Source organism: Mus caroli, chromosome 12 (assembly GCF_900094665.2).
Source record: "Mus caroli chromosome 12, CAROLI_EIJ_v1.1, whole genome shotgun sequence".
NCBI lineage: Eukaryota > Metazoa > Chordata > Mammalia > Rodentia > Muridae > Mus > Mus caroli.
Window position 1 is genome coordinate 96,529,414 of NC_034581.1, and position 17,799 is coordinate 96,547,212.

General features: G+C 39.8%; 1 protein-coding gene across 2 annotated transcripts in view; it reads right to left on the bottom strand.

Annotated features, from left to right (window-relative positions):
- Positions 1 to 17,799, bottom strand: part of Trip11 (thyroid hormone receptor interactor 11) — a 68,888-nt gene that overhangs the window by 26,721 nt on the left and 24,368 nt on the right. For both annotated transcript variants that reach the window (XM_021178679.1, XM_021178681.2), the window contains exons 10-15: positions 17,254 to 17,466; positions 13,724 to 16,723; positions 9,207 to 9,347; positions 8,388 to 8,581; positions 4,030 to 4,193; positions 2,429 to 2,532 (exon numbers count right to left, since the gene is read on the bottom strand). In XM_021178679.1, the coding sequence (XP_021034338.1) occupies positions 2,429 to 2,532; positions 4,030 to 4,193; positions 8,388 to 8,581; positions 9,207 to 9,347; positions 13,724 to 16,723; positions 17,254 to 17,466 (3,816 nt within the window). The remainder of the gene's footprint in view (positions 1 to 2,428; positions 2,533 to 4,029; positions 4,194 to 8,387; positions 8,582 to 9,206; positions 9,348 to 13,723; positions 16,724 to 17,253; positions 17,467 to 17,799) is intronic.

Below are 17,799 nucleotides of genomic sequence, written 5' to 3' on the forward strand. Positions count from 1 at the left end.
ATAGCTCTGGCTGTCCTGGAGCTCACTTTGTAGACCAGGCTGGCCTCGAACTCAGAAATCCGCCTGCCTCTGCCTCCCGAGTGCTGGGATTAAAGGCGTACACCACCACGCCCTGCATAATGATAAACATTTTAAATTAAGAATTAAACTAGTTTTGTGAAAGATTTGGATGTTCACTTTAAGAGACCACTGGACACAATCAAAAGTATTGATTAAAAATTTATCTTTTGGGGCTCAGCGGTTAAGAGCACTGGTTGGTTTTCCAGAGGCCCTGAGTTCAATTCCCAGCAACTACATGGTGGCTCACAACCATCTGTAATGGAATTCGAGGCCCTCTTCTGCTGTGTCTGAAGACAGCTACAGTGTACTTACATACATAAAATAAATAAACCTTTTTTTTTTTAAAAGAAATTATCTTTTGACTGGTTGTAGTGGTGTACACCTTTAATCTCAGAACTTGGGAGACAGAGGCAGGAGGATTTCTATGAGTTCAAAGCTAGCCTAATCTACACAAGATCTAAGATAATAAAGACTACATAGAGAGGCCCTGTATCAAAAAGCAAAACAAAACAAAAACTTATCTTTCTAGATACATTAATAAATTTTGATAAAGGAAACTGAGAGCTGAAAGCAGGGCCTAATGAAGAGTGTTTAGGTCACTAGAGCACCGTCTTTTAGGAAAAATGCCATTGCTGCTGGAGTAGGCCTTATAAGAAAGAACAAGTTCAGGCCCCTCCCGGCTGCATCTTTCTGGTCCTACAAGGAGATGATGTAACAAGAAGGCCCTTGTCAGATACAAGTACCTCAATGTCAGAGGTCCCAGCCCCTAGAAACCTATGCCAACAAAATCATTTTCTTTATCAATTACCCTAGCTGTAATCAAAACTGTACAAAATAAATAATATACCTTCCCAGCCACCAGTGTAAGTCTGTTGATGTATCATGTTGACAAGGATACTTAACAAGAATCATTAATATATTAATAGTCAGAGTAAATTAACATAATCATGTTTAGAAAACTATCCTCATGAATTCCAGGACAGCCAGGGCTATTGCACAAAACAAGCAGACAACAAGAAGGAAAGAGCAGGGCGTGGTGGCACATGCCTTTAATCCCAGCACTCAGGAGGCAGAGGCAGGGAGATTTCTGAGTTTGAGGCCAGCCTGGTCTAAAATGAGTTCCAGGACAGCCAGGGCTACACAGAGAAACCCTGTCTCGAAAAACCAAAAAAAAAAAAAAAGAAAGAAAGAAAGAAAGAAAGAAAGAAAGAGGAAGGAAGGAAGGAAGGAAGGAAGGAAGGAAGGAAGGAAGGAAGGAAAACTATCCTCTGATAAAGCCTAAGCTGTCATATATACTCTATAATTTAGCAATTCTAATCGAAGCCTAGCTGGTAGAAATGTGTGTGTATCATGAGAGGTAAAGAAGGAAGTGCATAGTAAGCACACTGCATGCACAGAATATAAAACTCCATCTCAGTAAATGGAAAAAAAGTAGAATCCAGTTTCTATAGAAACAAGTGGAAGGAGGACTCTGGAAGAGTCCGCAGGAACAGCAGGAGGACAGCATCCCAATACACTCAGTGGCGAGCATGTGGGCATTTGCTCAACTGCTACCCTTCTGTCACCAACAACTTTACATATAATACACACATTAAATTTTTACAGCCATTCAACATTTAATAAAATATTTTAAACTTAGTAGTAGTAAGTTTCCTTTCTTGGACTATCACCAATCCTAAACAGAATATCCATCACTAACTCCAGATAAAGGTATTCATTACTGTCACCAGCTATTGTCAGACTGAGAAAAGTGTCTCCAAAATCCAAAGCAAGTCACCATATCTCGGCAGAGAGGTTGATCTCACCCATACCTTATATATGACATTATATAGAAAATAGAAAATAGAGGGGGAAAATTTCAAGAGGCTATATAATAAAAGACTAAGCACAGTGACTCACTTCCATATCCCAGCATCTGGAAGGCTAAGGCAAGAACTGACTGCTGAGAGCTCAAGTTTGACCTGGGCTACAAAGTGAGACCCAGACCCAACAAACAAAACACAAAAAAAGCAAACTCCCCCAAATTACTAAAATGAGTAATAAGAGAGAGAACCACAAGATCAAATGATATAATATGTAAAACCCTGAATAAGTATGAAATATAGTATACAAAACAGAATGAGAAAAATTCAACTTAATTCTGTAGATTAATTTGTTTTCATTTTGCAGATGAAATAACAACATTTAAAACATTTAAAGTGACTTTCAGTTCACATTCACTGGGTCTGCTCTAAACGTTAAATCAAAATGAGAGATTTTTAGCTCTACAGTAGAGGGCTGGATATAATCACACAAACATTAAATAGTAGATGACTGGTTTGAGGCTATTTCGAAGTCTCAGATCTTAAAAGGAAATGATTTTGCCTACCTGCAGCGATAACACTTTTCCTTCCAGACTCTCTGCCTTTGTCTTCCATTCAGCTAAGAGGTGGTTTTGCTTTTCTAATTCAGCAGAATACATGGCTTTTTCCTCTAAGGACAAAGGAAAAGTTATAGGACATCATTTGGACTTTTAATAATTAAAAAACAATCACCTCAAAGAAGTATAAGTGTCCTAGTGAGCACGTCCCCGCCTTGCAGGCTCTTCTCTCCTGGGTAATATCCCCGGGGCCTGCTGCATCTTACAAACACTCTGCAGCCACCACACCACAATCCTTTGTTCTCAAACTCAGCCTAGCAACTACATTAAAACACTGGGCTGGTTTTGAGTTTTGGGCTTCTTTCTTTCTCTCTCTTTCTCTTTCTCTTTCTCTTTCTCTTTCTCTTTCTCTTCTCTCCTCTCCTTTCTTTCTTTCTTTCTTTCTTTCTTTCTTTCTTTCTTTCTTTCTTTCTTTCTTTCTTTCTGCCCCACTATGTAGCCCTGCCTGGATCTATGTAACTCAGAGTCATCTGCCATTTTGTCCTGAGTGCTAGGATTAAAGGTGTAGACTACCACATCTGGCAAGATGTAAAGAATAGTGTATATAAAGATTTCAACTAAATGTGTAGCCCTAAAGGATCAGATAAGTACAAATTAAAGTTATGGTAGGCACAAAAATATCCTCTACTCTATCCTCCCCATCAAACTAGCAGTTAACCCAATTAATAGTTACTAGATGAATTGGATCAACAAATTGATGGGTCAGTGATCTAAAGCAGGTAAACCAAATAGCATAAAAACATTCTAGTCTCTGTTATTTTCTATTTGTAGCCACCTCAAATACAAATGAACAGTTGAGAACAAGTTAATATTTCAAAGGACAGTAATTATGATGATTAATACTTAAAAGGGGCTTCAAAAATCTAGCAATCCTTTCTGTATGTATGTTATCTCTTCTTTGTATGCTCTTCTTTTAAAATTTTTTTCTTTCATTTTTGTTTTTTGAGATTTTTAAGACAGGGTCTCTCTATGTAGCCCTGGCTGTCCTGGAACTATGTAGACTAGGCTTGTTTAGAAGTCACACAAATCTGTCTGGCTGTTACCCTAGTGTGGATATTAAAGGTGTGTGAACACCACACAGGCAACTTAATAAATGTTTATTTATTTACTTCCTGTGTATGTCTATATACACCCAGACCACAGTGTGCATGTGGAGGTCAGAAAAGAACTTGTAAGAATGGCTTCTCTCCGACTGCTATTCAGGTCCTGGGGAATGAAACTCTGGTCATCATGCTTAGCAGCAAGCACCTACTCACTGAGCCATCACATCAGCCCTGTGCATCCTCCTCCATCACTTGATTCTCCTCCATTGGATTTACTTTTCTAACTCCACAGCTTCGTCATAATTAGTGATGATACTAAAACTTGAAAAATTATGACAGTTTTAATCATAAAAATAGTATTAATTAACTTGGTAGTGCTGACTCACCTTTCCTCTTAAGTCAGTAACCATTTATGGATTTCCTATGTCTAACTTCATACTTAAATAAGGCAAAATGACCATAACTACAATGTTTCTCTACTGAGACATCAAGCAGGTAAGTGCTTACCTTGTTGGAAGTGTTCAAGAACCATCTGCAGATTGGCTAGTGACAAAGCATACTGCTTCACTTGTTCCTGAGAGACAGAGAGTTGCAGGGCAGTCTCATCTCTTTGCTTGGAGACCATGTTCAGCTGTTCTTGTAAAGACTCTACTTGCACACTGGCTTGATGACTTCAAATAAACAAAGAAAGGCAAACTGCTTCATCTACTTAAGTAATTTATCAACAAATACAACAACAACAAAATGCTTTCCCATCTTAGTACATTAAATTCTGGCTATACTGCAATGTATTTTAGTGTGAATGTAACAAGACAAAAAAAAACACTTCTCTGGATTTTTAAAACTGGGGTAAAACCCAACATCTACTGCATATTCACTATCAAGTGCATAGTTTGGAGGCATTATGGCCATTCGTACTGCTATATAAACACCACCACCACCACCCACCCACCCATCATTCACCCCTCTGTCCACCCATCTCCAGAGCTCTGTCTAGTTTTAGAAACTGAAATTCTATACTTCTCCAGTTTGATTTTCCCTACATTTGATATTCTAAAGCAAGTTAATTCACAAACAAAACACCTGCAAGAGTTACTCTGATCTGTTCCTGTCAATCATCCTTTGAATTTGACTCTCAACAAACAATGGTCCTTTTAAAGATTAAAAATTAGGCTAATTAAGAAACTACAGGCTGGAGAGATGGCTCAGCGGTTAAGAGCACTGACTGCTCCTCTGAAGGTCCTGAGTTCAAATCCCAGCAATCATATGGTGGTTCACAACCATTCATAATGAGATCTGATGCCCTCTTCTGGTGTGTCTGAAGACAGCTACAGTGTACTTACATATAATAGTGAATGAATCTTTTGGTCTGAGTGAGCAGAGTGGAGCGAGCAGAGTTCCTGAGTTCAATTCCCAGCAACCACATGATTGCTCACATCTGTACAGCTACAGTGTACTCATATACATAAAAATAAATAAATCTTAAAGAAAAGAGAAACTACAGCAAAATAAAAGTTTTTACAAGGAGCTTACAACTTTCAAGTTTCTAGACTTAAATTCCACAGTATAATTTATCATAAATTCAAATCTGAAGGGACTTTCACATCATTTATCAGCTTCAGCTCTAATGTGGAACAGAGTCAAATGACATCTGTTTGCACCTCACACACGCGGTCATGGTGAACCTGTAACTTTCCAGTGACCATCCACTGATAAATTGTTCTGATTGCTCATCTTTTTCTTTTAACTTTCTTCTGTCTACATGACAAACAGAAGCTCTATCACTTCTCCAAATACGAACCCAGAGGTCCCTAAGAGATTTATTTATACAGCAACTTGACTGCAACCAGATACATGACAAGAAGCAACTTAAGAGAGCTTCTTTGGCTCACAGTTTGAGAATACAGTCCAATGTAGCAATGAGGAGTCATAGAGGCAAGAGTCTGTGAAGCTGCTGGCCATGCGCACCCACAGTCATGAAACAGACAACAACAATGACTGTGTTAGCTTGCTTTCCCCTTTTCACTTAGACCCCAGAGCACACAAAGGTGCTGCCCACAGAAGACACAGGTCTTCCCACCTCAATCACTCTCTGTATAATTTCCAGGCCTGCCCAGAGGCCTGTCACCTAGAAGATAACAAATCCTGTCAGGCTGCCAAAACTAACCATCACAGCACCTATCCTGAGTAACAGCTTTTTAAAAATTGATTGATTGATTGATTTGTTTTTGTTAATTCTGAGGTACAGTCTATGTAGCCTTTGGTTGGCCTGTAACTCACTAAGTAGACAAGGCTAGCCTCAAATTCTACTTGCCTGGAAAGTGCTGGGATTAAAAGCATGCACTACCATACCTGATCTGATTTTTATCTTATCTTTGGAGTGTGTCCTGGGTGAATGGTGATTATTGTTGGATGCCAGAATGGTCTTTATGACTAATATCCCGTTAATCCCTTACTCAAGAGTAAGCCAATAAAAAGCAACTGTCACTTGGAAGATATTTTACCCAAGAGCACCCTCTTGTGGAGAAATAAACTAAGACCTAAACTGTCCCTAAATGTCTTTGGATTTTTTTATTCATTCAACTTGACTGGCTAGCATTTCAAAGCATGATTATAAGGATAAATGAGTTTTTAAATATTCACGAAGCCATAATGTGGCTTATAGACTGGATTTTCTCATATGACAAAAATTTACTGTCAATTAATCTATGTTTAATATATATTGTGGAAGGATAGAAGTTCAACAGCATCATTTCAAGACACAAGTGAACTTTTGTTTGTTTGCTTGTTTTATAGAACAGGTTAAGACATGCAACAATGACCTATACATTAAATGAAAATGTAAGGACCATCAAAGATTCAAAGCATTGTACATGTTCAGAAAAAAGACATCACAACAGGGTTTGGTTTTAGATATAAGGACCAGGGTACTAAAATAATGCTCTATGAAGAAGGCAGAATTTGAAAAATAGGTGAGAGTCACAGAAAATCTCTTCAGATAGACAGGTCAGAACATAAAATTTAAAAAAAAAAAAAGGAAGGAAAAAGAGAAATAGGAAAATAGTATTTGGGGAACTGAGTGACACAGATTGGTCAGGTAAGACCAGAGCTCTACTTGAAGACGCTTATCTTGAAAGTTTATACCGAATGGTAAATAAAATGGATAGAGACTAAAGGTATTAGGAAAAATTATGGGCCTGAAAACTGCAATAAAGGATTTCAGTATATACTGTCACAGCCGGAAGCTGTTTTGGCATTTCTATCTATATACAAGTAACCACTCACTGCTCTAATTTCCATATTAAATAAGTTTTCCATCTAAATCAGAAAGCACAGGGCTGGTGAGATGGCTCAGTGAGTAAGAGCACCCGACTGCTCTTCCAAAGGTCCAGAGTTCAAATCCCAGCAACCACATGGTGGCTCACAACCATCCGTAACGAGATCTGGTGCCCTCTTCTGGAGTGTCTGAAGACAGCTACAGTGTACTTACATATAATAAATAAATAAATCTTTAAAAAAAAAAAAAAAAGAAAGCACACTAATCTATCCCTGCGCAGCGTGGGGACTTTCAGTGCTCTCTCTACTTACACACTCTGAAGACAGGCTATCTACTGTCTCCTCGGATCACCCCAGCAGTGAACACAGTAAAAAAAAAAAAAGTAACGTGACTACATTTGGAACTATAAATGATCACAACTTTCTAAAAGTTCACTTAACAACACAATCTCCAAAGTTTTAAAATGCCCTTGACCTACAAGTTCTTCTTCTCAATATCTTAAGATATATTTTAAGGTCAACACAGAAAGTTTATTTTCAGGTTTCACAACAATGCTCTTAGTTATATTCAAGACACTCCAGGGCTAGAGAGCTGTCTCAGTGATTAAGAGGCCCTGACTGTGATTGCCAGTAGCCACATCAGGCAGCTCACAACTAAGTCCAGCTCCAGGGGACAACACAGGTAGGCTACAAACAGCAATGTCCAGTAATAAACGAGTCAGTAAATCAATGCTGTGCTATGCTGTCACACACTATTGTTGCAGAAATATATGACTCACTGTATAATGACACACTACATAATACTAACAAAGGTCACAAAACAGTAGTAATAAAATGATCTCAGTTTTGCTCTTAAAGAGATAGACTGTATACATATAAATCAAAAGGCATAAACCGGTACAAAGAATGATCTTGGGTGACTGGAGCTCTGCTTTATCTCTTTTTAGCTTTTGTGATGTTTTTCTAAAATGTAATATTCTTGTAGGGTACAGTCAGGTATGACAGTAATCCTAGCACTTGGGAAGCAGAGGCAGGAGAAGCTCACGTCTGAAACCAGTGTGAGTTAGTGAGACCCTGTCTCAAAAACAAAAGCAAGCACTAAATATCAAATCTTAATACTGAGGAAAACGAAAACTGTAAATACTTAACAAGGGACCTAATCACAGAAAGCTTCTACGAAGCCAGAGGCTGCTCCTCCAGCTGACCCATGTCTCCGGCCTGTTGCTGCCCACACACTTTCTATGTCCAACATCAGCTTTGTCTGCTGAAAAGTAAGACCTTATGAACTAAATCACCTCTTGGGGAACTGGACAGGGCCAATACAACCTGACAGTACTTCAGGACCATTCCCTTAAAATGGCAAGTGACAGTATCTAAGGCTAAGTGGCAGGAAGCTTGTGTGCTAGGTCCTTATGAGCCCCACAGCGTGTGCCTGGAACAAGCTTTATACCGCTTCACCCTAAGACTTCACCTGTAAACGGGAGACGATGACGTCTGTGAAAAATGAACTAACAAGAAAAATGTTTACTGAGCATGAGGCTCAACAAATGACCAGCTAAAGTTCACGCCGAAGAGAACGAAACACTCACCTTGCGCTTTCCATTGCATTAGAGGATGACACCAGCTTTTCCTCCAACACCGAGACCTTCTTCCTCAGTTTGGCCTCTCTGTCTTCTGCAGCCAAAGCTTCCCGAGTATGAGAGTCTTCTGACTCTAAGAGGTGGTCACGCAGTCTCTGTAGCTCCTGGTTCAGCCGGGATTCTTTGTCCCGTAAGCGCTGGACCTAGGTAGAGGAACCTTCTTTACTTTCCTTCTGTGCAACGCAAAGCCCCGCAAAACATCAATTGTGTTTCATAGTATGGAAACGTATTAGTATATTGTACCTATATTATTAAATTTCTACTGAATTGTTAATTATAACACTATTTTAAATGTAATTATTTTAATCATATTTTAATGTTAAAATTAACATGTTTTAATTAACTATAACAAGCATAATCATTATTAACATCAATTATATTATATATTATATAATAATGTATTAATATATTAATGCCACACACTGCAAAGTATGTTTATACAGGGAAAAGTTCTCCCCAGATTACATTAAAGATTCCTATGGAAGCTTTCCTTTTGCAAGGTCTCATCTACGTGGGTTTATGCAGGAAATGGAATTATACAAAAATATTGGGCTCTTATGGCTGAGTACCTTTTTAGTAAATCTCTTTTTTTCATACATTATGAGTAAATAATTTTCTTGTACAAAAGGTATATATCATAGTTCTCCCTTTTGACAACTAAGTAATACTGTACCCTCCCTCGGCCCATCAGAGGAGAGAAAAGAGCATCTGCCGTATTAGTTACTGAACATAGAACTCGAGCCGCTGTGCAGGGCAGTCAAGGCCTACCTCATTCTGCAGGGTACTAGTTTCCATTTGCTTCTGTTTCAGGGCCAACATAACTTGGTCTCTTTCCTGCTGAAACGTAACTGTCTTCTCCTGCATTGATTTAACTGCATTTAAAAGTTGATTTAGCTCCCCAGCCTTGCCCTTTTGGAAAAAAAACAACTTTAGCTTTAAAGAATAATAGATTTTCAAAAAGATATTTTCTTCATTAAATAACTTTAAAATATAGTTAGCAGGAACAAAGGCAACAAAATCCAAAGACACTCTGAAAGACATTGAAGGACATGTGACATCTAGATACGGTGTGGTGTCCTACACTACCCAGCACCCTGCAGCAACGACGAGTGGCGAGTACTATAGGACTCCAACCAACAAGCTCGAGCTTTGGATCCTGCTGCAATGCAGCTTCATTTAGCTGAAATATGTAATACTGAGATAAACTGGACCAGGTGGTGGTGGCGCATGCCTATAATCCCAGCACTCGGGAGGCAGAGGCAGGCTCATCTCTGTGTGTTCAAGGTCAGCCTGGATTACAGAACAAGTTCCAGGACAGCCAGGGCTCCTCAGAGAAACCCAGTCTTAAGTAGATGAAAATTCTCTTCACAATCTCTACAACTTGTCTATAAATCCAAAGCTATGCTAAAAGAAGTGTTCATTAGAAATGTTTTAAAAGGAGCCAGGTGTAAAGGTACATACATGCCTTTAATCCAGTAGAAGCTGTTCAAGGCTAACATGGTTTGCACAGTAAATTCTAGGCAAGCCAGAATTAGGTAATGAGAGGCTATATCTCAAGAACCCACCCCTCACCCCCATCAAAAGAAAAAAAGAAACTTTTCAAAGGGTCTGGATTAGTGAATGAGCCGTTGCCTAGCATGCGTGTGGAGGCCCTAGGTTCAATCCGTAGTACTTGAAAAGCAAAAAAACAAAAGACAAAAATAAAAGAAACATGGATGGTAGGCCAAAATTGGGATCCATCACAAGGGGAGTCCTGGGGCCCTGACACTGTTACTAATACTGTGGTGTGCTTGCAGACAGGAGCCTAGCATGGCTTCCCTCTGAGAGGCCCAACAAGCAATTGAAAGAGTCAGATGCAAATGCTAGCATTCAACCTATGGATGGAAGCCAGTGACCCCTGTGGTTGAACTGGGGAAAATCTGGAAGAAGCTGAGGAGGAGGGTGACCCCATAGGAAGACCAGCAGTCTCAACTGACCTGGATCCCAGAGATCTCTCAGACACTGAGCCACCAACCAGGCAGCATACCCCAGCTGATATGAGGCCCCAACACAATATACACAGCAGAGGGCTACCTGGTTTGGCCTCAGTGAGAGAAGATGCACCTAACCTTTGAGCGACTTGAGGCCCCAGGGAATGGGGAGGCCTGGTGGGGTGGGGTTGGGGACATCCTCTTGGAGACCAGTAGGGGCAGAGGAGAGGGAGGTATGGTATGGGGAGTGGTCAGGGGCAGACCAGGAGGGGGATGAAGTCTGAACTGTAAAAAAGGATTAAAGAATAAAAATAAATTTTAAAAAAATTTTTTAAAGAAACATTTTAAAATATTAGGACATGGGTGATATAAAGGAGAAAATAGAAGAAATATAGGGGGGACCTTTAATTTGAGAGGGTAACATAGAAGAAGAGAGGAGGAGTGAGGAATGATAAATAATACTAAGTGCATTTGAAAAAGCCATAGAAAAACAATATCTTATGTTTACTTAAAGATATATATATGCTAGTTTAAATAAAGTCATAGCACTTGGGATGATAATGCCCCCCTACCAGAGCCATGACCTATCTTACAAAACTCTACTGCTAGGCACTGGAAAGCTCCCTTTGAGCTGTTGGCAAGGAGAGTCCAGGAGACACCACCACCACCACCACCACACACACACACACACACACACACACACACACACACACAAAATACTGACCCTGCCCTTGGCTGCCTCCCAGAACTTGAAGGCACAGCACACACTTTAGACATAGGGCTTGAAGGAACTGGACTGGAACTGACCTGGAAGCCCCCTCCCTGAGCACTAGGTTCTCCCAGTATGGAAAGGTGGATGCAGGAGGCACAGAGAGAAAAGCAGTTAGTAGTCCTACTCATCTGTAAAGCCTAGGGACAACAAGGACCAGCCTGTCAAGGCCTCACCAATGGTACAACGTGTCACTTGTACACTGGGGGTAACCGACAGATCACTAATAGGACTTACCAGGAAGGGGGAATTCACTCCAGGTAGTCTAAACCTAGCCAAGTATCTGTGGCTAGTGGGGTCATAGACCCTGAAAGAAAACCCACTATTCCCACTTGACTAAGCCACTACAGTTTCTAAATCCATTCTAAAAACTAATTTAGACCCACAGGTAAGTATCAATTTCACCCCTCAAAGATGCTTATTTTTGCAGTAGGTAGAGATGATTTCACAACTAGCCAAAATAAAGAGAACAAGCTAGCATGAGGTATCCATACAGAATTAATTTATCTATAACACAAAATCCATACCTAAGGTTCAGGGAACAACTCAGAAGAGGAAGGTGATAATGGTATATAAACCCTGTGAGGTGGTACATCATCAGGTTGGTCATCAAAGTCTCGGACTTTGGACCATTTCTGCATTTTGACTAAAGCTGCTCAAGCTGTATAGGTTAAACAAAGGTACCTTTAAATTACATAAAGAAATCCTTTAAAAAATTATTTAGGTTATACTAAGTACAGTCAAGTAATAAAATACTTAATATAGATCTTCAATATAATCTGCATAATTTAGATCTTTAGATGTCAATACAATAAAAGGAAATGACACCAAATGCCAAAACTGCACCTTAAAAAGCACCTAAAATTAAAGTAAAAAAGACATCACTGTCCCACCTCCCAGGTGTGCTCTTAGAACCGAAAGGTACTACACCCACCATCAGTCAAAGAACAGTGGGAAGGTTCACGCTCTAAGACCTTGTAAAGCAATTATAAACCAGTACAGACCAGTACCATTAAAGATGTGATCTGAAAAACCTAGGTTAGCTTCATAAGGCAGTCGAGCTGACTCCAAATCGTCCTGCCTCCATCTCCCAAGTGCTAGGTTTCCATGGACCACCATGTCTGGCAAACAGTATACCTTTTGATCAGATAATCCAGGACTCTTACAGGAAAACGTAAGTGGCAAAAGAAGTCAAACAATGCTGAATCCTGTGCCTAGCAGCACATACACGTTCAAGAAGCAGAGGCTGGACTGGGGATGTAAGTCTGTGGCACACCAGGTTCAACCCCAGCACAGCCAAAAGAAAAAATAAACTGTGGTTGAACAGTTGTTCTGCCTATCATCTCCTTCCCAAATGTTTTCTACCAAAGTACAGAACTCACACTAAAAAGTAACTCCAAAGACGTGCTACATATAGTACTTACGGATCATAATAAATCTTCAGGCATTCTCACTACAGTGAATATGTAAAAAGCCACTAAAGCAAGCTTAGTAGAGAAGCTTGAGGTGAGCGCACAAGCCAGTGAACACAGCAGAAGGAACTAACACTTTATAGTTCCCCGCTGAGACCCTCCATTTCATGAGTGAATAAACAACCCAATATAACCAAAACATTCCAATATTACCTGCTGAGAAAGGAGGAAAAACTCTATCAGCAACAGAGCTGGGGAAGGGTATTAGCAGAGCTTATTCTGTCTAAGGAACTATTAACTGCAAACACTTTTCAAATTGTGGATTGATCCATCAGAGACAATTTAGAGCCAGCAGCACAGCTCAGTGAGGAAAGGCAGCGAAGCCTAATGACTTGAATTTGATCTGAGGAACTCACATGGTGGAGAAAGAGAACCGACCTTCTAAAGATATTCTCTGACTTCCACATGTTCACTGTGCCAGGAGCACACACAATAGATAAATAAACACTGTGTAAAATCAATTTAATAGATCACCCAGCATATTTTTTCTAATAGTTTATTACACGTTACATGGATCATTTTGGGTTTCTCAACTTTCCAGCTTCTCTCACGTATGCAAGTATATGCACACAGAAGTCACAATGTAAAACGTAGCTTTACTGCAGCTCATGGTCCTTTCATACAGGAATCTCTAAAATGTTGGCCATTTCTAAGACCTACTGAAATATGCCTAAAATGTAATTAAAATGACTTCAAAACTTCCCTCGGCTAGGCCAAGTAATAGCTTCTAAGTAAAATGTTCTCCTAGTGCACAAGGTCCTGGGGTTGATCCCTACCACCCCCTTAAGGAACGCTCTGATAATTATAGGGAAAATGCTACTCACTACTGAATCTTTGTTTTGTACTTAGGAGTCTATGAAGAATTAATCCTCTACAAAATAATTTGAAAATATATAGTAATTTGGGGAAGACATTTCTAAAATGTCTAAGAAAACTGCACACAAACAAAAATACCCTAAAATAAGTATTACTAAATGAACAAGCTTAGTCCTCCTTAGAAACAGCATTTAAAAAAGCACATTATGAAGGCTCCTTTGTCTTCAGCATTTTTCTACATACTTCATCAAAACATACCTGTTCTTTTTCTTTCAGTAGTTGCTCAAAAGCAAGTGCCTTCTCTCTCATTGAATGGCATTCAAACTCTTTTTCTCGTAACATCATGGAAAACTTCATGTTCGTCTCTTGTAACGCCTGGTATTCTGTTTCCTTCCCCTTGGATGCTTCTACTATTTTTTCATTTTCCCCTTTTAATTTAGAAATGTCCAATTCTAAAATCAATATTCTCTCCTTCAAATTTGTCACTGCCTGCCTCAAAAGCTCGTTTTCATTCACTTTGTTAGCAAGGTTTTCATTTGAAGAATGTAATTGGTCACTTTTGGCTTTGATTAAGAGGTCTTTTTCCTTAAGCAAATTTTGTAAAACCTCTTGTTTTTCCTTCAGCTGCTTAATTTCTGAATCGGCTTGCTCGTGTTCTTTTCTTTCTACCTCCGAGGAAGCAGCAACGGAGTCAGACAGTCTATGATTGTTTTCCTGGAGCGTTCTAATTGTGGCATCTTTCTCCTGCAGTGATTTTCTCAGATCTTCTACTTCTTGTTGAAGCAACTGAGAAGACTCATGTGGCTCAGAAGACTGGCTTGCTCTAAGAGGCTCTGCTGCCTGAAAGGTAAGTGATGAGCCAGAGGAGAGCTGGGGAGACATAATATCAAGTTTTCCTAAAAGAAGGTCCTTGGTATTACAAAGCTGCCCTATGCTATGCTGAACTTGTGCCAATTCCTGCCCAAAGTTCTTAAGTTTGGTTTCATTCTGCTCATAACTTTGGATCAGGCCTGTGTAGTCCACTTGCAGTTTAGAATTGTTATCACTGTCAACCGAAACTTGTGCCTGAAGTTGATGAAGTTCTTCCTGAAGCTGGGCAGACTCATGCTGCATGTTCTGGACGGTGGTCATCACTTGTTGTTTCCACTCCTCCATTTTCTTCACCTGCTGCTTCAGTTTATCCCGCTCCTGTAAGAGCTCCTCAAACTGGTTACTGTTAACCCCTCCAGCCTCACTACCCGTGCCAGAGGTCTGCAGGACTGTCAGCAGGGTCTGGCACTTCTGACTCAGTGCATCGATCTCAATGTCCTTTTCTCGAATGATCCGGGATAAATTCTGAATAGTTTCTTTAAACATATCTTGACCGCTACTTTCAAATCTAGTGGACATTTTTTTATTCTCATCTTGCAACTTAATAAGGGCCGCTTCTTTGGCACTAATAATATCGATCACCTTATGATATTCTGTTTTTAGCTGGCTATTTTCCCTTGTCTTCTCATTCAAAATAACCATCACTTTCTCTCTTTCCATAGCGTATGCATGCAGCTGCTGCTGAAGGTACACAACATCCTGTGAGTAGGAAGCGGAGGAGATCCTGGCATGAAGAGCCTGTATCTCCAAGTCCTTCTGCTGGATGATCTGCGTGAGCTTGCCGACCTCGTCTCTGGACAGCTGATCAATCTGTTTAGTTAGCGAGATATTCTTTTCATTCAGAAGCTTGATCTCCAGCTCCCTCTCCTTTATCCCCTTCACTAACCTTTCTGTCTCGGCTTTAGAGAGATCATGTTTTTCACTTCCATTTTCTATATTAAGGCTCTGAACTTTTGTTTCTTGAAAAATATCAGAATTCTCTGTTTGACTATCCTGCCTTTCTTCATGCAACTGGGCTTTTATTTGTTCAATTGTTTTTTGCAAGTTCTTAATTTCCTCATCTTTTTCTAAAAAGAGTCGTGTGTGTGAGATACTCATTTGTTCATGCTGGTATTTAAACTCATCCATTTCTTTCTTCTGCTCCTGTAGAGACTGGAGTAGCTGCAGCTTACTCTGGTTTTGATCTTCAATCATCTTCTGGTGATGTTTAATTTCTTCTTCCAGATGACCCTTGATTCTGTGCAGCTGAGACAGCTCAGATTCCAGCTCGGTGGTGCTGTCAAGGGTTCTGGGCTCAGGCACGGGCACTACCCGACTCTGCTGCTCCCGAAGCCGCTCCAGCTCCTCTTGCAAGTGATTGTTCTCTTCTTTCATGGATCCGAGACTTCTATCCTTTTCTTCTATGGTCTGCCTTAAAGTCTCATTTTTCCTTAAGGTCTGAGCACATTTGTCTAATTCCTTCTGCAGTTCTGAACTTTTTTCTTTGAGTTTCACAATACAAATCTCTTTCTCGTTTATAAGTTGTGTCAATTGTCTCTGCTCTTCTAAACTAGATGACAAAGTCTCCTTGGTTCGTTTATGATCAGTATCCATTTGCTCAATACTTTTTTTGAGTTCTGCTATTTCAAAGTCTTTTTCCTGATTGAGTTGAATTAAGCGCTCCTGTTCGGGGCTGCACGCGCTGGACAGTTCCTGGACAGTTAGCTCGTACTTCTGCTCTTCTTCCAACACCCGCTTTTCAGCTCGACACAGCTCTGTTTCTAGCGGGGCCTTTTCCCATTCCAGCATAGCAGTTTTTTCCAGAGAAATCTGCTTGTTGCCAGCAACAGATTCTTCCAACTGATTTCTTACCTCTTCATATGCTTCAAGCAACTCCTCATTTTCTGTTCTGAGATCAAAAGCAACTTGCTCTAAATGTTCATTGAGCTGTTCTACTTCTGAAAGATTTTGCTTTAAATTTTGAACTTGAGTTTCCCCTTCTTTAAGTAAGTCATCCTTCAAGTTACTGCTGGAGCCCTGGGCTTGGGACTGAGTTAACTCACTCCTGACTGTGGACAGCTCCTCTTCATTTTGTCTGATGTGTTCCCTCAGTTCATGGTTCTCCTTCTGAATGGCAAAATTGTTTTTCTCTGATTTACTTAGCTGATCTACTAAATCTTCTACTTTATCTTCAAGCTTCTGTTTGGTTAACTGTAAATCACTTAGGGCCTGTTCACTGTGAGTTAGCTTTTCTTTCTGTACGTTTAACTCTTTAATAATATTCATTTTATCATCTTCAAGTTGATGGGTTCTCTGCTTTTCACCATCTAGCTCTTCTTTCAGTTTCTTGATGACACTATCTCCTTCACTTTGTTGTTTTGACAGCTGATCTTTTATCAAAATCACATGCTGAAAGAAAAATTAATTTACACAGTAACTGTTCTCATGTTAGAGTTGAAACAAACTTTATAAAATTTCATATATAATAGACTAATAATCTAATAATTTTAATCTACTCAAAAAACAACTTTCTATCCCACCATATCTCACAAAATAACTTACAAAAAGTCAATGTTATCTTTTAGAAGTAAGAATCTAAAATTAAAAAAAACTCTAGCTTTTTTAAGCATTATACATATTCTGTTTCCAACTTTTAAATGTGAGAGCAGGCTTCAACAAACAGTAGCCCACAGCTGCTGCCTGTCTATGTGTAGCATTCACAAAGCCGTGCTAACTTGTTCACATCCCCCAACTCAGAGCTGAATAGCTTCAAATCCAAACACACTGTAGTAACTTTGAAGACAAAGGTAAGTCTCTTATCAGATCATAAACAAATAAAATATGAAACCACAAAATACTGCCCCTGTCTAATAGTTCAGCACCTAGACGACTGACTGAAGTGCGCCCCTCAGGCCTCATCACACAGAGTGCACTGTTACCTTAGTAGCCTCTTGGTTCTGCTTGTCCAGTTCTTCTAATTCAGCCATAAGAATTTCATTTTCATGAATACTCTGGTTCAGTTCTTGCTCCTTCGCCTCCAGGTTATGTTTTAAGTCATGTACTTGAGAAAACAAATCTAAGTCCCTTGTAGCTGTACTTTTAATGACTTCATATTCACTGCTCAGTTTGGAAAGTGATATCTGAAGTTCTTCCTTAAAGGAAAGGGAAAAAGAGCATAAACTATCATTCAGGAAGAGACCTCAAAAGGTCAAGCATACAGACATAAATAAACATGCCCACGCCGTTTCTCCTAACTCCTTTGTCCTGGAACCATGCCACAGCCTCCCGTCATGTAGTTTTGCTTACAGCTCCAATGAGAACACTTCTACAACTCTGTATTCACTTTCTAGCTCTACCTTCTTTGCAGAGGACCATTCTCAGTGCAGAGCCTTTTCTAGTCCCTAAACCCATGCTGACCACACACAATTTTATTAAAAGCCCCCAACCTCCCAGCTATTTATTTCCACTCTCTAATACCCAGCCAG